The following is a 22,365-nucleotide window of genomic DNA, read 5'->3' on the forward strand; positions in this document are numbered from 1 at the left end:
TTGGAATGAAACCATCCTTACCGACTCTTAGTTGCAGTACTAATTTCTGTGGCTGGATCTGTGTAATGGCCTCTGGTTTCAGCTTCTCTGCAGCACCTATCTTACGATTTGTTACTTCTCTATTTTCAAGCACCCGCTGGCTACCTCTGGGATTTTCTATATCTTGCTCAGGGCAGCCTTTACTCTTCAGTGCTGCCAAGTCATCGCATCGGGCAGATGTTGGTTCTCCTTCTTGCAAAAAGTCCTAGAAAATACGGATGAGTAATACTACATTTGCAGCTCTGCAATCAGCTAGATTCTACACACAATGCTTTTCTTTTTTTAAACCATTGTTCCATCCTTATAAAGAAAGGAATAATTAAACACAATTGTTTACATTTTACTCAATACATCAGTGACTGTAGCTTAATCCAGGAGTTTGTATCTATGTGTACTAATCTGTGTAAAAGATGTCAGCAAGATGAAAGAAAATAGATACATCTCCAGCGTCATCTGTGACAGAAGCAGGGCATCTCTGTAAATCAGCTACTCAGTAAGTTACAGCTGATGGGAAAAGCTCACGTCTTCACTCAGCTACAGTTATGTGAACTTACCCGTACAGCCTACCTTCCAACTATCCTCCCTTCAACTCTTTTTTTTAAAGGCTCTAATTAGTGATTATATAAGAGCATCTCAGTACTCCACAATTTTTTTTTTTGAGGAAATTCAATCCAAAAGAAAGATCTGTTAGCAAGAAAAAGAAAAAAAGCAACAAGAAAAACCTCTGAACCAAACCACACCCAGACTTGCTCTGAGCACAAATTACCATTCCCTCAAACATACAAAAAAGCTCTAATCTGAAATATGAATACATACGGTTTCTAACTGAGGATAGTCAATCTCATTTTCCCTCCCCTCAAAATATGCATGTAAATAAATACATCTTACAGCTTGTCAGCTCCTGATGAGAAGCTGATGAACACCTCCAATAATTCTAACTAAGGTTGAATTTAAAGTCAGGTCAGTTTTCTAGAAACATCTAAAGCTTACAAACTGATGGGAGGGATAGTAAACATGCACTGCATGTGAGTAAATCCACAGCATCATCTTATAGCAGGAAACAGAAAAATATACCTCTTCTCTTTAACAAGTGTAATTAAATCATCTTCACAAACCAGCCACCCACCCGCAAGTCTGCCAACATTCGAAGACGTGAACATCTTCCTTTCAAAAACAAACCTCAGCTTTCTTCCTCTACTCCACCTATGTCTGTCCTAATTTACCTCTTACTCTAATGTCACTGAAAGATTATATTTAAATATATCCAGACAGACTCCATGCTGGAATGATTTTAAATAGCTATGACACAGCCTGTAAGGTCTTCACATGCTTAACACTTAGAAAAGGAAAAATAAACAGATTGTGAAAAGATCTGCTCAAACCAGGACACTGGAATAATCAGGGAACGGGATTTTTAAGTATAAATAGAGATTCGATTAAGAGCTGCAGGAAACTACTATTGATGAAAACAGACTTCTCTATACATTTTAAGTATTTATTTAAATTTGAAGCCAAGGCAAAAACAAACCATGAAAGGAATTGTGCAATACTTACTGTTTTTTTACACCAACCACAGTTTGGTCCTGCTTGTATACATTCCCCACATGATTTTGCATTAGCTTTTATGCAGTCACTTCCACCTATGAAAGAACACAGACAGGTCGCTTTATTTATAAAGAAGTGCTGACAGGAATATAATTTTAGTTTGCTTCATACTGGTCCCATAAACTAAGTTCTAACTACAGGCAGGTTATTAATAAGAGACATGAGTGACATTGCTATTGGAACACATCTAGCATATTTATCATCTTAAGTAATTGCTAAGTTTATACAGTTTTTAAGCAACGTTAAGCAGTGAAATCAAGTGATGTACCTTGCTGAGCAGATCCACTCCATATCAAGCAACACAGGATGCCAGCCCACGTGAGCAATGTTAAATTAGTCTGAAATACAAAACCAGATTATAAGATTTATTGTGAGTAGAAAGCAAAAAACAGTTGCACTGAAGAATACACGTGTAGCTATGTTCCTTCCCCTGGGCATTAGGTACAGAGAATACTCAAATCACATGCCCTTGTCCACATCAATTAGGCAGATGGATGTGTTTTCATCTGATACAATCACATTTGTGAACAAACCCTGCAAACATCAGGGAAGCTGCTTCTTAAATTCTTCTGAAATACTCTTGTTAGGCAGACCATCAAGCAATGAGGAATTTGGACAAAGTCAGGGTGAAAATCAAAACCAAAACCTGACAGCGTATTAACATCCTGTTTAAAAATACTGATGCTCTGTATGTCATCAGAGAGAGACTTCAAATTAAAGATAGTGGAGAAATATGAGAGAGAAATGGAACTTCTTTATCCAAGACTCTGCTTTAAGGCAAGAAAATCTTCAATGCCCCTTCCAAGGAATCTTCAAAGGACATTCTGCAGCCTACCTCGGCACCTTACACTCTGAATGAACTAGCCAGTTCCTGTCAAAATGTTACCTAAAGCATCACTGACACACACTCAGCTATTATTTTTTCTTCTTCAGACATGAGAGAACTAACAGGTAACTCATCTTACTAATGAAAAAATGCTGTACCCTTTTCCCAAAGCCACAAATGTTAATGAAAACCTGCCAGAAGCAATAAGCAAATGCAAACTATATAATCTATATGCTTTGTGAAACGATTCAAATGCTTACAAACCATAGCTTAAGGTCACTGAGCTGCAGTGTTCAGTAATTAGTGTAGAGATCTCACATATCAGAGTCATCATGGAATTCTAGAGTCAGTACTACTGTCTAAAAATCACTTTCATATACCATTTTTTTCCCCTAAATTTTCTTCTACTCCAGTAGTAGGTAGGGTCAGTTTTCACAGCTTCTATACATATTGGAAGTTTTCACGTTATTTTAAATTCAATTTCCCTTTTCCTCATCATCATAATGTGAATTTGGTTCCTGGCTGCCAATTTCCTTTGCAATCCTAAAATGCTGCTGCTGCTGACTATGGCCCTTCCAGGCATCCTAAAAATATTGAAATCCACAACAAGTTTTTGATCTAAAAGCTATCTTGCAATTTAGCCAAGGAAAAGGAAACTTGGCAGCACCTTAAAATGAACCTGCCATTTTCTGGAAGACATACCATTATTCATATGAATTCGCAGCAAAGAGAACAATGCTTAAATTAGCACAGCAGTCAAGTTTTGGTTTTTGTACACTGATTTTGGGCCATTCATAATTGTTACTCTGTACACACAGACCCACAACTTCGACAGGACAGCTGCTGTAAAACCTGGTGGAGAAGATTTCAAACAGAAGCCAGCCCTCTGTTACCAAAGTTTATCCAACAATAATATTACACGTTTCATATTTTTTCTGACATCCCATTTTGGCCCATTTTTGCCTCCAGCAGATCCTGCAGCCACAGAGCCAGGGAAGTCTGGACAGTGGAGAACTGAGAGAGCTTGGCGTGGAGTAACTTTGCTGGATATCGATAGTGCAGAGGCACATACGAAATTCTTGGTTAAAAAAAGGAAAAAAAACACAACAAAATGAAACAGAAAAAAATGAACTGTGAATTACATCTGACGTAACTTTTGAGCATTACCGTGCACCTTGCTCTGATTTCTCCCTCTGCCCATCACTGCAGATGTGTAATTCCTTCATTTGCAAACTTGTAGCTCAGGAATACTCCTTATGATAGACTGTACAGGCAATCTCTTTCTAAATCAAATGTGTGCAACTGCAAACCTGGATGGGAGGGTGATTGTGATCCAGCAGCGGCAGGCAGAAAACTGAGAATGGGCTTGAATGGAGGTCAGCAGGGGAAGCAGTCACAGGGAACATGAGCACACAGATCAGACGAGCAGCCCAAGCCTTACTGGTGTGCTGAGATTTAGGTTCCTCCTTGCCTGGTTTCACAGACAATACACTGTGCTTCGCAAACCTCCTTTCCCCCAAGTAAAGGGATGCACTGCTGCTCCTACAGGTTTGCTTTAAGTACAGTTCACACTGGAGAGATCTTTTCAATAGGAAAAAACCCCGAAGCCGCCGGCATTAATTTAGCACTGTCTTGTTGGCCAAAGTTATAAACAGTTCACCTTTTTAGGGCAGATCAGCAGTGGATGCACAGCAAGCCCACGCAGACCATATAAATAAGCCAGCAAAGATGTGACACAGTGCTAAAACTATGACTAAGACAATTTGGAAAATAAATGTTCCTGTGGAAATGCATCTGCGTGATGAATGCAGTTCTGGGCACCGACTCCCGTAAAGCTAACAAGGAAAACGTCCTTTCCCATATAAGGCTGTGACCCAGCCGCCCGCCCTCCCATGCGGGCTTACTTCCTTCATCTCCCACTTAACAGCTTTTCCATCTGCCCAGGGTCTGAACAAGCTCGGAACGGGTTTGCTGATTTGGATGCAGCTGGGATTAATGTGAGCAGAGCCACGTGCCAGCCTCCTCCCAGCAACCTGAGCACATCCATGTCAGGTCTGCCCCACACGTCACTAGTCAGTGTCCAGCACTGCTGTGCTGCAGGTTTTATGCCAAGGATACAAAACAAAATGAAGAGTGCCCAGATACACAACACAGTTAAAGAGAACCTTTGGAAACCTGTGGCGGAGTGGGAACTAAACCACGTGTCAGTATTGAACCGCAGAATGCAACAGCAGAAATAACTCATTGTTAAGAGGAAAAGCAATGAAACATTTTGCACCACATTTATATATTTTCCTACTACACTCATCATTCCTTTTTTAATTAAATCCTAGGAAAATATCCCAGAATCCCTGAAAAATGGATATTTCCCCCCCAAAAAAGCAGCTTGAAGCATTCAAAAAGTAAGCTGGGCAGGAACTGACATCTCCCTGCTTAACAGCTAAGTCACCAGCTGGAGCCTGCTCAACAGGCTGCAAAGAGCGTGCTGCTGAAAAAGGCATTTTAACATTGCTTCTGTATGTTTGCTAACAGTGATCTATTTCTGTTAAGAATTTCAGGAAGACAAACATGGACATAACCTTGAACGCTTTCACTTGCTTTCCAAGACTTCACTAACTGCCTCATCAAACACTAACACTTGAATAGACCTTCATTAAAAAAAAAAAAAGCTTTCATGGAAATCCCTGAAGCTTCTAATTTCAAATAAGAGATTCATCAAGCTTCAATGGAAGAAAAGGAGAATTAATTCTTCGTAGTGAGGCTAATTCAGAATTTGCAAATCAAACATCAGCACCTTTGTATTCTGCTAATCATCATACATTTAAAAATTAAATTTCCTCTTCCATGGGACTAAAGCCTTTTGCAGCTTTAGAATAGCAGCTAGAGAATTAACTGGGCAAGTGGGATCAAGAAAAAAACAACACAACAAAGCAGATAAAAGTTATGGGGGCATTAATTCCTTTGCAATCAAGTATGGATGGCTGTGATGCTCAGCCACTGCAACAGTGGTCCATGCTGTCAAGCAGAGCCCAGCTGGAGTGTGAAGCTAGCATCCACTGTCAAGGAAAGCATCTGCCTCTGTGGCACAGCATCTGCTGTGAAGCTTTACACTGAAACGTGTGGCCACGCTTCAGAACACCACGAAGTATCTCGAGGTCAGATATCCGGCAAGAGCAAAGCTGTTGTGCAGAAGCCACCTTTTTGAGGCAATAACCACACACCCTGCTTACCCACATACCCACAGACCACTCTAAATCTACAGATCTAGAAATTAATAAGCAACTCGCACTTCTGGACTAGCATTAGCACTTCCTGAAGACTGACACCTCTGAGCATGTAGTTTTCATGGATTTGAAGTTTGATTCTGAAATGCTGTACAAAATTGACCTCTTTTAGAAGTGAGTTCATGTTTACATGGACACAAATCTAGCAAAGAAGGAGCTGGTTTAAGCCACATGGTGCAGAAATGCTCATCCTGCCATGGCAGAAGTTGTGAGAAGAACCAGAGGGGGAAGAAGGAACAGAACCCCAGGACAAGCAGGAGGACAGCTCTCTGCGAGCACAGCCTGGGGCTGTGTGCTGGACCAGTGCCTGCAGGGTCGGCCCCCACCCCCAGCATGTTTATTAAAAAGCAGCAAGAGGCACGTTTCTAAAATAAGCAAAATTGAATACTCTTGGAGATGCCCGATTCAGGGCTTGATGGATAGGATGCTAAGAGCTCTCTCCTTACTCATTCCAGAAGGTTTATTGGCCTTAGCAAAAGGCCCAACATTTCAGTGTGAAGTTTAGAGACTGGCAGGACAAATACCATTCACAATTCTGAAAAACATGGAAGGAAATAACCCAGCATTTTTCTTAACTAAAGAAGAAACCAACCAAACCTGGTGACACAGAACACATACTACAGACCTCTAACACCAACCTGCACTCAGTGCTGCCAGCACCCCTGATAACCAACCAGACCTCGACAGCCAGTATCATTCACTGCAAGCCCAAATCTGCTCAGTATGCAATGACTGCAGCACTATCCCTCCTGTTTGTATTCCACTTCACTGCCAAGCCTCAAATCACTACAAAAAACAGCAGCAAATTGGTGTCTTCCTGCTCTGTTTTTAGAGAAGTATATTGCTTCCAAAAGCATAGGTACAAAAACTAAAGGTGATTCACACACCATGGAGTTAACTTTGGTTTTTTTTTTATAAATCAAACGTATGCTAGAGATTCTCCAACACATCTTGAATAGGTAATCTCCACCTGAGACCTTAGCAGCTATCTTACTTAATCAAATAAACGTTACTGTGACTGAATGCCAGCTGGAGCACACTACTTGCAGAGTATGTCCAGAGTAAATCCTAGATCCACCACTAGAAATTACATGACATGAATCTCCACATGAAGCAGAGATTTGGGGTCAGAACTGACATCTGGAAAGCAAGATACCTCAATCAAAGAAGTAAAACCTTCACTCAGCCCACGGCACTATTAGTTCCTGCAGCAGGGCTTGGCCTGCTGCACAGCACAGTGAGGACATGCTCCCACAGGGTGGCCTCACTGCCCTGAGTGTGCAGGGGCAGGGAATGGGCTGGAGAGCCCCACAGGACTCTGGAAGTGCAGGGTTAGGAGTGGGAGCTGGCAGCACCACACCTTGTGTGGAAACGCCAGAGCTGGGCCTGCTTGCAGCAGCCTGCTGCACAGATGGATGGATCACCCAGCCCAGCATGTCCTCCCTCCTCGGCAGCTTCACAGAAATCAACCACAGTAACATGGAAAGAACGGGACATTAACCCAGATCAACACGCAAAATAAGAAAATTTTCAGTACTGAAACAGGTTTTACACAAAAATTCCTCACATCAAGACTGCTTACTCAAATTGTGTCCTGAAAGAGCTTTAAGGCACAACGGCTTCAGCTGCTGTGAAAGCAGAGGTTAAAGTACCAGCAGTGCCTCACCCTGGGCTTCGCTTCTCTGTGCCAGTCATCATCTCTAAGTTGCTAGAATAAAACGAGCATGTTCAGCAAATATCCATGATAAGTATTTCCATAGCCACGCAGTTGTAGCAGGGCATCATGTTAAAATAATATATATGTACAATATTAGAATCTGTGTATATAATATTGTATATAGTACACCAGTTAAGGCTTAAATTTTAATTACAAAGAGTTAAAACCTACCAGAAGCTAACTTTCTTTTCAGGGAGGGAGACCAAACCCTCAAGTATGGTTATCTGAGGTTAATCTGACACAGCATATACCACTGTTTTGTTCAGAAAATCCCCCTGCAGATTTGAGAGTCAAAAAAAAAAAAAAAAAAAGATGAAAACATGCTCTTCTAAATGTGAGAATCATGGGGAAATACATCACAATTCTGCAGCTTCTGCAAGGGAGCCAGCATCCACCTCTGTGCTTAGTAAGGCTGGTTAGTAAGGTAGTAAGGCATTACAACTGGTTTGCTGAGTCTCAGGAAATCTTACAACAGGTACCCATAGTTAACTTGTACTTAGAGCTGTACAAGAGTTCATAGGAGATCAAGTGGCTCAAGATTCACCAAAAAGGGATGAGACTCAATGGGAAACCTGCAGGCATTAGGTTCTAAAATACACTTGTTGGTTTTAAATCACTACTGAAAACCCAGTATGTGCCCACATCACATTGCTTCTTCAGCTGAATACCAGAATTTGAGCATGTAACTTATCAGGTTGTGACCACAGCTTCTGAGAACAGATAGGGACCTCTAGTCATAGTATCTGCTTGTGTCCTTACAGGATGAGGTTTCTGACTGTTACTTTAGAGAGGACACTGCTTTAAAACAGAATGGCTAACTTAACAAGCACCCACACAGTTAGATTGTAGTACTCCTTTATATGTAGTACTCGGTAGCATTTGTTCCTGGATTACATGGAAGCTCTCAACTTAATGACAGTTTTACATAGTGGAATGACAATGAAGTAAGTTTCTAAAGAATACATTTTGGTCTTGATTTGAATTGCTGATTGGAAACATCTGCTCAAGTCAGGTGCCTGGCTGAGATGGGAGATGAGGGGGATGGAGATTTTTTTGATAGAACACATAGATTTCCCCTACTGTTAGAAGAAGTATAAGAAGAATACTTTATCACCTATAGTGGTACTATGTAACAGCTCTCCAAGCCAAGATAGATAAAACCAAGAGGACATGGTCCATCTACTGACAGTACAGTACAACAAAGAGGAACTAATGGTTTACAGATATTTTATAGCACTAAGGTATAACCAAGAACAACAAAAACACACCTGCCAACATCTGCAAACCTAAATCATATTGACCACAGACAAAAAGAAGTTGTGTAGTACTGCAGACATTTGTAAAGATTACCTCTGGTGTGGATAAAGCCTACATTCCAAAAAGGCAAAGCAAATAGTTACACAAGTCCTGATCCCATGCTGACGACAGTGACGAAGTAACAGAACTAGGGGAGAAAAGAGTTCAGGGACAGCGTGAAGACCTTGCCACTGACAAAGAACTTCGACCTGCCGAGGCAGCAACCCCCAAGAGCAGTCTGGATCTCATGCCCTCATTGTGTCGTCTTTTGGAGAGTACTGAAGTACAGACAGGACAGATGTTGGTTAGTAAGCATTCCTTTTCAAAGTAAGGATGTTATTTCAAACAGTATGTGCGTATTGTGCCATGGACAAAGGGTGTATTCAAGAAACCTTTTCCTGAACTCCTGAAATGTACTTTTAAGCCAATGTTCCACAGCTGAGGAGTTGATTTGGAAAGCATCCTGATGCTCATAAGGCAAACAGTACTTAGACACAGCTCATGTAAGCAAGCAGCCTGCCCAGGATCATCACATATAAGAAAAAGATAAAGAGCCAAGCGAGGTGCTCTTTCTCATGAGGTTATTTTCTTCACATGTTTATTTACAAGTGACTTATCCACAGCTAAGTGTTTATAAAATAAGCTGTATTTTGGAAAATGACACTAACAGGTGCCCTGTGCTTCATGTTCAGCATTAAATTAGCAGAGAAATACTGCTTCTCATATTCTCAAATGGAGCAGGCAGAGCCTGCAGCTATGTCTAATTAGAAAAAAACAGCAATATGCTTTTACTGTTTGTTACCTACAGCTTCAGTATTCCTAGCTTCAACTAAATCACACACCTTGTTCAGAAAGGCCAGCTTGTAACTTCTTGATTTTTCCACACCTCTCAAACTATGACTCTTACAAAACTACTAAATAAAAAAATAAAAAAATAAAAACATAATATCCCCCTATTTTTCTTTTTCTAATCGATGCCAGATCAGTGCACTCTGTCCACACCAAGCTGCAATTCCTACAAGGACATCATGAACATCCTTGATTAAGCAAGCACAAAATAATAAAACCTATTCATAATGCTGACTGTGGCAGCATGCAAGACATCACCATGATGCTCATCCTTGCAGAGGCACCAACAGCAAGACCACGTGTGGAGACTGTGGCTGAAAGTAATATTTTCTCTAACAGCAACTCCTACAGATATATACCTTGAAAGCTTCCTCTTTTATATGGCAACATTTAAGTTTTAAGAAACAAACAGTTTTTATCTTTTTTTCCACATGAGGATTTCCTTCTCCTTAAAATCTTCACTGACAAAAACGTCCCCCAACCCATCATGAGACGTTTCCAATAGCTCAAATCCATCACAGCCCTAATGGCTCCAAGCACACCATCTCCACCACTCTGCAGGAATCCTGACAGTGCCTGTACTGTTATCAGCAGCCAGCCTTCCATAAGAAATACTCAGGTTTTTCATTACTACAAGCACTCTTAACATAACTGTATTAAAATAAAGCAAACATCTATTGTTGTGTCACTTTTTATATGCTTTGTGACCCACCAGCAATTTCTGCCACAATAATTTAATTTCCCCTCTTGCTTAAAGTGGCACTTTTGCATGGGGACAGATGCACTCAGCATTTAGCTTGTTTGCATCGGTTTTGCTAGCATACATCACTCCTCAGCTAAGTTTAGCATTTCCAGCTCAGGTTACAATCAGGAATGCTATCAAATGATTTAAGCTATTCTAGCAGAAAACACGGGTGCTTGCTCCCTGTGGAAGTATTAAATTCCCATACACTCTGCACCACTTACTACTCCCATAAGGAGCCTATTTAATTTTGTGCAACTCAAACCTCACATTCACCCACACATGGGGAAAAGTTTACTTAAACACAGAAATATTGCACTTAACATAGCTGACCGTAATTGATACCTCTGAGGTGGCACTGCCTTAGTAATATTCCACAGCTGCCACAATGCCTGGCTAAATTCACTTTAATCCAAGCTTTTGTTTTAGGCAAAAAGCAGAAGAGGGGCGGGTATGTTCTGAAGCAAAAAAACCCGTCAGTTAACACAGGGTACTGCTCGCTGTACTGCAGGTACTACAGGAAGCCATGGGCTGGCACACCACAGAGTGCAAATTCAACGGAAACTCCACTTTTACATGGCAGTGTTACCCGCCAGTAACCATCATTAACACCCTGATGCAGTTTCGGCAACTAAAACCAAGATGAAAGCCAACTGCTGCTGAAAGAAACCACAGTGCTGCATCCCCACCTCCAAAATTGAACCCCATGCTCCTGCTCCCAGCATCCACCAGCACTGTGCCTCAGTGGACTGGTGGTGGGTGCCCTGAGTCGGCCCCTGACTCCTCCACAGTGAGACTGACTTTCTGGAAGCTTCAGAGGATCAAAGCAGACCTCCAAGCAGACAGATGAATAGTGAAGAAACAATGTCAGTGAAGTCTCAGTGCCTGTCAGTGAAAACCCATCATGATTTTTGGGTGCTGTTTATTTTTCACTTCAGGATTCTAATGACAAGAGCATAGCGTAATGCTTATATGTAGTAGCTAAACATTTAATTGTGAATTTTAAAAAGATTCATTATTCTAGTGCAATTTACAGTGAGGATGGCACTGAAACAACTCTCATCCCCAATACACTTTGAACACTGGGTAAATGGTCAGGAAAGCAAACATGAAATATTCATAATGATAAAAGTGGTCATCCTATCTACATACAGCTTTGCAGATCTGTATCTATTTTATATATCTATCTACTGATAACTAAAATCACTAATTATGGTGATTAGTACACAGGCAGCAATATCTGGTGAGGTATAAGCACACACACACTGGAACAGCAGACTTCTAGATTTTAATCTGAAAGCCTGAGCACTGCCAAGAAGTTCATCTATCTGAGGAAAAAAACCAAACAATATCAACCCTAAAACAGGTAATCGCCCCCTCCAAGAGATCCATCATGAAGTGCTTGACAAAAAGAAGTCCTTGACTGAATAACTTATCTATGAATACACTTTTGCTGCTTTCCAGAGCAGGAATTTAAACTTGGAGCCCACAAGCTGATTCTGAGGGACCAGCAAAAGGCAGTAACAGGAGGTTTCTCAGCCATCAGATCTGTTGCTCCAGCACTGCTGAATGGTGGCACTTCTTCAGGCCCTAATTCCCAACTTTACACTGTTTGTCCCTAACTTGCACCAACCACGGCCAATCCTGCCCAGCAGATGTTGAAAGATCCACAACAGTTTATGCCAACATAACCCTGGATCACTGCAGTCTCACACTCCACATTAGCCACATTCTCCAATTCCTCTCCTTCACCTAAAAAGCATTACTAGTGATGCACAGTATCACCCACCTGAAGCAGCTGATCTAACTTTAAATTAATATTTTAATCAAGACATTGAAGCAGCTGGGCTGGTCAAACAATGACTTTCACTGTTGATGTAAGTATGATGAAGACCACAAGCTACAGACAGGAGGGAGAGTGTGATCACAAGAATCAGAACCTACACAGGCATGAATGCTGCAGGGCCATGTTCTAATGGAAACAAAATGTATTTTCAGTTGAATTTGTGGTTGAAGGGATACTGGGACATCTTATAAAGTACCATATTCAGGTAAATTGGAAGCCAGCTGCCTACTGCACAGTTTTGAGTTCTCTAAAATGAATGTGCTTTTTTTTCCTTTAAACTATGTAGAGATGCTGCATTACAACTCCTTCCAGCTACAAGAAAATGTTAATCATATTAAATACTGATGTTATTCATTCAGAAAGTGAAACAGCATCGTGAAGTATGCACCAAAAAGAACAAGTATCTGAGCAAGCTTTTTTACTGCCATCTAGATACTCTCCCAAATGGGCAGCTGGTGGTGATAAAAGTAAAGTGCTGGCAGCAGTTCTACATGCTATAGTTACTCCTTAATGCTAAAGCAGAGTCCTGCACTGAAACTGCTGATGTCAGCAACATGGCTATGGAACATTTCAGTTCAGCCTTTGAAAATTTAAGTAAGCCAAGTGCAGTGGAGAAAGGTGCGTAGAGAAAAAACAACACAATGTTCATCACTGTTTATCAATGTCAAGATGCAGCTTAAACAACCTATAACTGGCACGTATAGCATGTTCTTCCGAAAAAGGAAATTTGCTGTTTCCTTGTTTTTTCAAACACTGGAGTCCACACCCAAGAAAATGTAAGCACTGAAATTCTTGAAAACTTGTTTCTCACACAGATTTTTATTTGCATAGAAATGACAAAAACAACGTAGGCAAAATATGCCTCGTTTTTGACCTACACAGTAAAAGAAAACTTAACTCCTGAAGTGTTACACTGACAGATATTTCACATGGAGGTTACATTCACACACAATTAAGACTGGAGTTTTACATCTATTCTGACACAAAAATCAGCAAACTGACATTTCAAAAAATGGTCAGGCTTTGTGTTACGGACAGGAGCTACAGAACTCCTCTCAACATCTGGACAATCTTCAGCTCACACTGAAAAGCGAGCACACATACTAAATACAGCTTTGCAAAATCTTTGAGATCCCTTCCAACACAAGCCATTCCACGCTTCTATGAAAAACACCAGAGAAGCCTCAGAGGAGGTAATTCCTGACTTTCTCCCACGCCCATCAAAACTCAATACACTGGAAAACATAACTTCAGTCAAAAAAAGAAGCAGTCAGAATGCACTGTTTCAAAGGCAGCAAATAATTGACCTTACTTACACTTGTCATCTTGTGTACTGTGCTAATAAAAACTTCCTTGTCTCTTTTTTTTTATCATCAGAAGGGCTATTCCACTTGCTAACTGGACACGTGCAAAATCTTCAGCCATTCCAGCACTGGAGATGGTGACATAATATACTAACTCATCCCGCTGCAGAATGCAATGCAAAATTTAATCACAACCAGCTACTGAGATGTGTCAGCTCTTATTCCCCAGAAACTGCTTTTTATTTAACATCATAAAGATTATAACCTTCTGTGTTTACCTCCACTTCTGAAATAGGTTTCCTTTCACCCGTACTCATCTTCACACCAAAGCCTGTACCAAAGACCAGCAGAAGCAGACAGCTGAGGGTCTAGGCAGAGATTGGAAGTTGCCCCATTTAATACCTGAACAACTGACACTACAGAGGATGCAGGCCAAGCTGCTGCCACGCCGGATCCTTCAGATGCCTTCGTACAGCTCCAGCAGGGCTCACACCACACACACAGTGACAGATACCTTTATTTTTTCTTTCTTTCTTACTCCACATCCTTAAGGTTGCACCAAACCACTCTATTGCTGCTTTGCTTTACAAAACCACGGTCTCAGGGGTGAAAGACCCGAACTGCCCATCACGCCGCCTTTGACTCACAGAACTGCCATTTCCTAAATGAAATGCTGACTCTTCCTAAATTGATCTCATCTAATTATTTTTCATCATTTTTAATTAACCACAAATCAGTCATTTTTGCATGAGGGTAATTTCAGTGTTTCAGTTCAACCCAATATATAATTACTTTTTCTGATTTTACCACAAAGGATGAGAAAAGAAGACACTTTCGTTTTTTCAGTTTGCCTTCCATATGAAAGTGCCATTACTTGCACAGCTCTACAGGTAAAAAGAAAATTATTTGTTAACAGCCACAGCATAGAATTACCTCCATGTGAGTACTGGCACACAGTACCACACCAAGTTCTGCAGTTTAATACAGTAGGAGCCCATACAAACAACGGCTCACCTTCCTGTTTATACATGAGATGCTGTTGTGAGCAGAAGGTAAAAATAAGCTAAGCCAAACCTGGGACAAAATTAAGCATAGGCTCTCTTGTACCAACCAAGAATCAAATTAACACATTACAAATATTATGTTAATTTTTTTAAGGGGGAAATGCTATATTGAGCACGTTACAGCTTATAAGCTTTTGTGCATTTGAGGAGAATCCACCATTAAACATGGCATCACAAATCAGAAGCACAAGGAAAGTGACTATAGACAGTACATGAATTATTTGTTGGCAAAACATGAGAATGGCTTTCACTTATCAAATATAAGCACAACGTTTTCTGTGGGAGAAAGGAAAGAATGAAAATGATTGTGAGAAAACACCACTCTCTTCTCAGCTCTTCCTAGCAATAAGAGTTGAGATTCCTGCCTCTGTTTTATTACTCAAACTTCTAAACTTCTCCCAGTAACAAAACCCACAAGAATACTAATGATGTTTCACTGCCGTTGGATAAAAACAAAAAAAGCGCAGGAAACCACTTTTAGTTCAGAAAATATTTCATAACTCTTTTTGAAGTCTTTAGTAAAGAGTCGTTAAGAAAGACAGAGACAAAATGATCATTCTAATATACAGAAAGGTTTTATTGAGTGACAGCTCAAAGAGGACTGCAGGTCAAGTAGGAAACACATTACCTTCCAACAGTAAGCATCAGTGTTACAGCTTCACACTGCTCACTTTTATGCAAACGTGGTACTCAAGTAGCAACTCACTCGCCTCTCCAGATCTAAAACAACCTCGATTGGTTAATGGGAGAATAAAAAACCCCAGGAAGTCCACAGAATCATTCTGATTATTTTAAGAGCAGAAAAAGTAAAAGAAGGAGGTTATTAAAAACATACAGTATGTTCAGTAACAGCGTTCTACAGAGAGCACTCTTACTGGTAACAGCCATACCATTTAGCGATGTACAACGAGATGCCTGCTGCCTCTTTTTCCATTCACAGAAGTCAGGATTTTCATTTTCTCAGCATGGCATTTCCAAAATAAGCTATTAAGCAAGCTGATACACGTTTTACATCCGACTAGAAACTCACACAGCTCAAACACATGCTGCTTTCTCACAGTGAAGCTGTATATACTTGTTTCTGATACTTCCACTACTAACCCCCAGGGGAAGGAAGGACACTTGGAGAGAGCCCTCACTGGAAATTCACCCTGACTGAAGATTTCAGCAGTGAGGTTGCCAGGCCATGTCCATGGAGGAAAACAAACGAACAAACAAAAAACAACAAAAAGTAGGATCTGTCTTCCCATTTCTGAGAAAAGAAGAAAACGACTCAGTACGGTCACCCCCAATACATCCATAACTGTGACCACTTATAGACAATGGTTGATATCATGGTCAGCTATGGTTGCCTTCTCTCAGAAAGTTTGCAAACTGAGCAAAGCAGAGAGAGGAATGAATACACAGAAAAAAAAATGACATGATATTGGCCAGTAAGGGACAGCATCGATTAATATTATAACCAACCAACTTCAACTTCCTGTATCAGAAGGAGTCGCATTTCTGGGCAAGATATTGCCAACTCGAGCCCAGAAGACCACAGTGTAGAATGAGTTCTGTCCTCCTGAAATCTTGTGATTCTCTCACACTGTTTTGAAAAACAATAACGCTCTCTGCAGAAGTAACAGCTCAGCCTCCCCTGTGCTACTGCCTCATTTTTCAGTACAGTCTTAAGATTCACACGCTCGTGTAAATGGTTCTGAAGTACATAAACACCAGACCAGCAACGTTAGAACCACTAATGAGAACACTAGCACTAGGAAATATCTTAAAGCAATGCAGAATCAGCACAAGGACGTGAGAGGCAGGAAAGCACGGACGCAATTCTGAGCTTTCTTCTGCTGATGGGGGATAGCAATTTCAACAGAGGCACAGAAGTGGTAGATGGCATAAAAACACCAATGTATGTTCTACTGTCCTAGGTAACTACTTTTAAAAAGACTATTAAAAATATCTAACTACATGTTGTCTTAATCGAATTAAATAATTCTTAAAAATCTATGTAATTGCTTTATAATCTTCATCAGTTGATTGAGGAGGTTTTGGTTTTTTTTCCCCATATTCCAGGAATCACTACAGCTCCTAAAAATGATAAGTTTGCCAACAGAAATGGTTAACATAACAAATGAATAAGTAAATAAGCAAATACACACATACATCATTCGACATTCCAGAAGAAAGAATGACAGCAGAATAGGCTCCACTACTGCCAAGCCTGGATTCCTAATTTCCATCTCTAACCACTGTCTCTTCCAAGGACCATGTGAGAAGGCGTGATGGAACTTAATGCCAGCTAGCTTGCCACACTTAATTAACACTGATTAAAAAAATACAAATAAAAATAAACCCACAATTTTAAGAGCAATTCTGCAACGTCTGAGTGCCTGAAACAGCAGCTCTCATATGGAAGAAGGTATGAAATATATTTGGAAAGGGATGGCAAGGATGAGGAGGTAGGGCATATAAATTGCTGGCAATGGTCCAATCTGCCTCTGCCTGTCCCACTGAAGTCTGTTCCCCAAGCAACATGCTGGGTGCAGTGCTTTTCCTGAGCTTGCAGGGAGCTGAAGGCAGTGCAGCCCAGCATCCAGACACGTGGTCTGAACGCTGGGTGGTCCTGTGTGGAGCCAGGCTCCATGATTCTTGTGGGTTCTTCCTGACTTGGGATGTTCTATCGATCTGTGAATCTGCCTCCTACTTGTGATGGTGAAACAAGCAGTGGCTGCCCCAGGCACTGCGTGCGGGTGTGCAGTACTTCTCCTGAAGAAGCCCAACTCCTGGCACCAGAAGGGAAGAGGCAGCTGGAGATCTCTGTGTCTGCCTACAGAAGGAGAAAGAGCTGCGCCAGGGGAGCCTGCTCCAAAAGCAGACTGATGGCTTCCAAAAAAGGCCCCACTGCAGCACAGGTAGTCCTGCCATCCTTAACACGGTCAGAAATACCTCCGAAGGCCATGGTGCTGAGACCTGGACAGCACGGAGCCTGCAACAGGCGGGTCCACACACACAGCTCAGCCAAATCCAGATGGGGAAAGGGAGGCATGACAACTATTTACAAACAACTGAAGAGCATTCATACCAGAGGCAGTGAGGAAACTGTATTCAGGGTAACACAGCGCACAGCATGCGCCGGCCCTGGACTGCACCGCTCCCTCTGAGCTCGCCTTTCTGCTACCCAAGCTATCCACCTCTTCAGATGCAGCAGATGTGCTCTTTTTAGAACTGCATGAGAGCAGTTACCTTTAGAGAGCTACTGAGAGGATGGCTTAGAGCAGGAGGATGAAAACATGGATCAGGAAGAAAGAACAGCAGGAAAAAGTTTCCGGACAGTTTGTGTTCAGCTGTGGGAATCACCTCCCAAAGGAAGTGGCAGAACATTAACTGCTTGAGTCACTTAAAGCTCAGCAAGACAAACACTGGAATTCTGCACTTGCCTCAGATCATCATGAATATTCTCAAGAAAAACTTCAATCTCCCCAAATTAATCTTTTACATGAGTGGGAACACTATGTAGGATCAAACACATGTCTCACACAGAAGGAACACCAGGTTAGTAACACTGAGTTTCACTACTGAAATAAGACGAGTTTATTTATGCCCTGGCTGGCACAAGGCTTTCAGGCCAGCTTTGACTGAGGCATATTCTCACCCTCACAGCCTGCTGGGTGTGTGCCTCCCACTGCATAAAGCACCTCTGGAAAGGACAATGGCTGAAGGTGGTGTTCTCCTGGAGAACGTGCCTTGTCTTGCCTACGCGTTGCCAAAAGCTCATTGGTTTTGCAACCTTTAAAAATATAGCTCTAGGCAGGCTTGCAAAATGCTACTTAATCATCTGCCAGAAGCAAAGAATATTTTTTAGCGACAGGACAATGAATCATCAGTTTCATCACTGCGACTGCCGCGGACAGCGAAGGTCTTCATAATGGTGAGTCCAGTTTGACTCCGTCTAATTTAAGTCCTTCTAGTCGCACAACAGCTCTTTTAAATAAAGAAATTATCATTGACTCATCTCATTTCACAGTAGAAAACCTACTTTCCCCAGTTACCATCACCTGCCAGGTGGCATGCATGACCTCAAATTGCTTTCACCTCTGCAAAGCCCAACTCCATTTCAGCACTTAAGCATGTGCTGTTAAGTCAGCAGTGGTTCCACTGAACGGAATGGAGGTGATGCCTTCTCCCAAGGTTTGCGTGTGCTGGCAACAACAGGACTGCAGCACCAAGGGCAAATCAAACAGAAAATCCACATTTTCACCCAACAGGTATGTGCACGCATGCTGGCATGAACGGGTAGTATAATACCAAGGACAAACCCAGAAGAAATGAAGAAATGTCTGATTTTTCATAAAGAAAAGCAGTCACAAGGTGACCTGATGAGTCTGACAGGCAGTCAGACACGGTCCTATTAGACAAAGATATGTGACATTGGGTCTGAACATGACCTAACCAGCGAGTCAGGGAAGAACTTCCCACCCAACCACCTGCACGTGAAGGCGGCAGGACCAGACAGAACGCAGAGCTCCTGTTGGTTTAGGCCGCTTCAGAAATCACCACGTGAACCAGACGGTGCACAGAGGCCTCACGTTCCCTCTTCGTCCCGGGGTAGGCTGGTATGGGGCTGCTCAGGCTCAGCGCCAGCTAACAGCAAAAAACACACAAAGTTGAGTGCATGTAGAAGTGGAAACGCCGCGTTACGCTCACGCAGCCCTTCTAACAGCGCACACGTCTGCCACTTTTGATAGCCTCGTACAGGTCAAAAACCTAAAGATAGACATCCACATTCCTACACTGACTCACTCTTCGCGACCCCGTTCCTGTAATCCCTGCCCCGACGCCGCCGGTCCCCGCCGTCCTCCCGGCGCCCGCCGCGTCCCGCACCCGAAGCCGCGTTAAACTTTCCCGGCCGCGCGGCGGGGCCGAGCTCCGGGCGGACAAAGGGCCGTCCCGACCCCGGGAGGCCCGAGCCGCCGTCCCGCCGCCACAGGAAGCCGCGGGCCGGGCGCGCCGCCTTCCCGCAGCTCAAGAGAGGCCGAGCTCCCCTCCGCACGGGACGGCACCCGCGGCGGGGCGAGGCCGGCGGCACCGCGAGGAGCCGCGCTCACCGCCCGCCCCGGCGCCGAGACGGGCACTGCTCGGCGCGCTCGCCGCCGCAACCCCCGCCCCGTCCTCCCGCTACCTCAGCCATGGCCGCGACGCCGCTCCTGCCAGGGGGCGCGCTCCGGCCCGCCCGGCTCCGGCTGTGCCCCGGGAGCTGCGCTGGGCGCGGCGTGGCCTCGCTCCGCGTCCTCCCGTCCGCCCGCGGGCCGCCCGCTGCCTGCGCGCCGCTAGGGTTGGGGGGAGCCCGGCGCGCGGGGCGGCGGGGAGAGGAGGGGAATTGAGGGGAGGGGAAGGTCCGCGTTCGGCCGCTTTTTTGCCCGCCCCGGAAATACATTCCTCCCCGCTGCCGTCAAGCCCTGGGCGGGGAGGAGCGCTCCGGGCTGCGGCTGGGGGTAGGGAGCGAGGGAAGGGCTCTCCGTGGGCAGCGGGGTTCCGGCCCGACCGCATGTGGTTGGACGGCTGTACCGCCGGGAGCTCAGCCCCCGCAGCCCCACACCGTCCGCGGGACGGGACGGGCTCCGCGAAGAGCACCCGTGTTCCCGTTGCGCCCACCTCCCCTCGCTGCAGCCGCCATCGCCTTATTTGGCGGGGTGTGCTTAGCGCTCCGCTGGAGCTTATGCCGTCGGGGGTGGTTCCCCCAGCCCCGCGGACCCCGCGCCGAAGGCCCGCTCGTCCCCACGCTCCGCCCGTGTGCTGCGTCCTAAGTGAGTGGGAAGTGCCGGCGCGGGGTCGGCATCGCTGCACCGGGAAATTGGAGCTGCCCACGGAGCGTGTTTCCAGCTTGCTGGTATTCAGTACGTGCCCTCCTCAGGTGCTCCCTTAGCGTAGGTTCTTAGAGGATCCGTTTTTGAATGTCACAAGCGGTGCAAGCCACGTGAGCACAGCACACAGTAAACTGCTGTGCCTCTCTATCTAACCTGCTGCCGCTGCTTCTTATTTTGGGAATCATTGAACATCCTAACTGGAAGGAACCTACAAACATCATCGAGTCCAGCTCCTGGCTCCAGGCAGGACCAGCCAGAATCCAAACCCTGAGTCTCTGAGCGTTGTCTGAGAGCGGTGTCCAAACACTCCTTGACCTCCGTCCTCGAGGTCGTGCCCACTGCCCCGTGCAGCCCGTCCATGCCCACCGCCCTCCGGTGCAGAACCGTTCCCTGACCCCCAGCTGCCCCTCCCCTGACACAGCTCCATGCCGTTCCCTCGGGCCCTGCCGCTGTCACACAGAGCAGAGCTCAGCGCTGCCCCTCCGCTCCCTGCAAGATGTAGGCCACTATGAGTCTCTACCTAAATGAGCAGTGCTACAAATTGATAATCTTTTTTTTTTTCTTTCCCTTTTCTCTACTTTGTTGCTAGCAGTATTTAAAAAAGAAACACAGTGCTTCTACCATATGTTGGCACCGCCTGTGCATTGAGCGTGTGTTCCAATAGGCATGCAGCTGTCGAGGATGTTGTCTCTAACCATAGCTGCAAGGTTTTAATGCTGGTACAGCTGTAATTTTAAAACTGGTTAAGTGGCGTTAGAGAACAAAACTGAAATGTTAGGCTGCTTTCAACGCAGCTTCATCAAAAGTAAACACTGAGCAAACAAAGTGGAAAATAAATAACATGCATGATTGGTGATAAAGAGCCCAGAAACCATATGTCGCAATAGTTATACTGCTAATACTGCCAGGAGCAGAGAAAGAACCTGCCATAAAATCCAACCTGTGAAATGGTACATCACACAAAATAAAAGTAAATGCAGGATGGATAGTGATCCACCAAAAAGAAAAGAGATTTAAACACTGGGAAAGATAACTGATGTTTAGGTAAGGTATACCTCCTTTTTGGAGAGGAAAAAAGGCCATTTTGCCAGAATGTACAAATAGCAAGTGGATGTGTGCTGCCATGTCTTGCAAACAAGCAGTGGCAGACATTCTCCATTCTTGCTGGCATGGCTTGCCAAGTGTGTGCAAGAGTAAATAGAGCCGTGCAGTGAGCTGGTGCTTCCAGCCCTGCCTCAGCTCTCTGCTCAGACATCTGTGTGACAGCCAGTGGCTGACTGCACTGTGCAATAGGAAACTGTCATAAGAAACCTCCCAAATGGCTGAAAAGAAACACTGAATTATTTGGCTGCTTTCTGGACTCTGTTTGGAAAGTGCAGGTGTGCATGAACACCATTTGCTATTTTCCAACACTTCTAGAGTACTAAAGATGTCAGAAGTGCTGGAGGTGTCTGAGCCAACAGACATGATTGCAGATGATGTCAAAATATTTAATGTGGCACCTCCATATTGTGGCATATGCAACATCTGTGAGAGCGACTGAACATATTTGAATGAAGGGGATGAAGCAAAGAGAGATTTTAAAGGCCTGAGCAGGCAATCAGAGGTGTGCAGGTTTGGGGATCGCTGCTGTGTGATGCTGGGGAACCGAGGTGAGATGATATGTATTCTCTGAGTGTGTGCACCAGCTGGTTTGATATTGTTGCAATTGCTGTTGTGTTAGCTATTTTTTTTTATCTGCAATTTTGAGAGATTGTGGTCCTTTGTCACAAGAGTTGGATGTAAGTTGTTGACTCTTCTCCATGTACTTCCATGTGTCAAACCAATGCAGTAATCAGAAAATATCAGAATTGTATTACTTCAGTTAGCTTAATTTGATTTAATTGACTTAATTATATTAAAATAATATTCATTTTTTCCTCATTTCTTCATGTG

At 43.7% G+C, this 22,365-nt stretch overlaps 1 protein-coding gene across 2 annotated transcripts in view; it reads right to left on the reverse strand.

Moving 5' to 3' along the window:
- Window positions 1-20,032, reverse strand: part of ITGB1 (integrin subunit beta 1) — a 41,568-nt gene extending 21,536 nt beyond the window's left edge. For both annotated transcript variants that reach the window (XM_065731466.1, XM_065731465.1), the window contains exons 1-4: window positions 19,746-20,032; window positions 1,913-1,982; window positions 1,594-1,679; window positions 22-244 (exon numbers count right to left, since the gene is read on the reverse strand). In XM_065731466.1, the coding sequence (XP_065587538.1) occupies window positions 22-244; window positions 1,594-1,679; window positions 1,913-1,982; window positions 19,746-20,000 (634 nt within the window). In that variant the 5' untranslated portion in view covers window positions 20,001-20,032. The remainder of the gene's footprint in view (window positions 1-21; window positions 245-1,593; window positions 1,680-1,912; window positions 1,983-19,745) is intronic.
- Window positions 20,033-22,365: the final 2,333 nt, after the last annotated feature.

The sequence above is a fragment of the Cyrtonyx montezumae genome, unplaced genomic scaffold, assembly GCF_038088225.1.
Source record: "Cyrtonyx montezumae isolate F1298 unplaced genomic scaffold, pur_monq_1.0 scaffold_14, whole genome shotgun sequence".
NCBI classification, from domain to species: domain Eukaryota; kingdom Metazoa; phylum Chordata; class Aves; order Galliformes; family Odontophoridae; genus Cyrtonyx; species Cyrtonyx montezumae.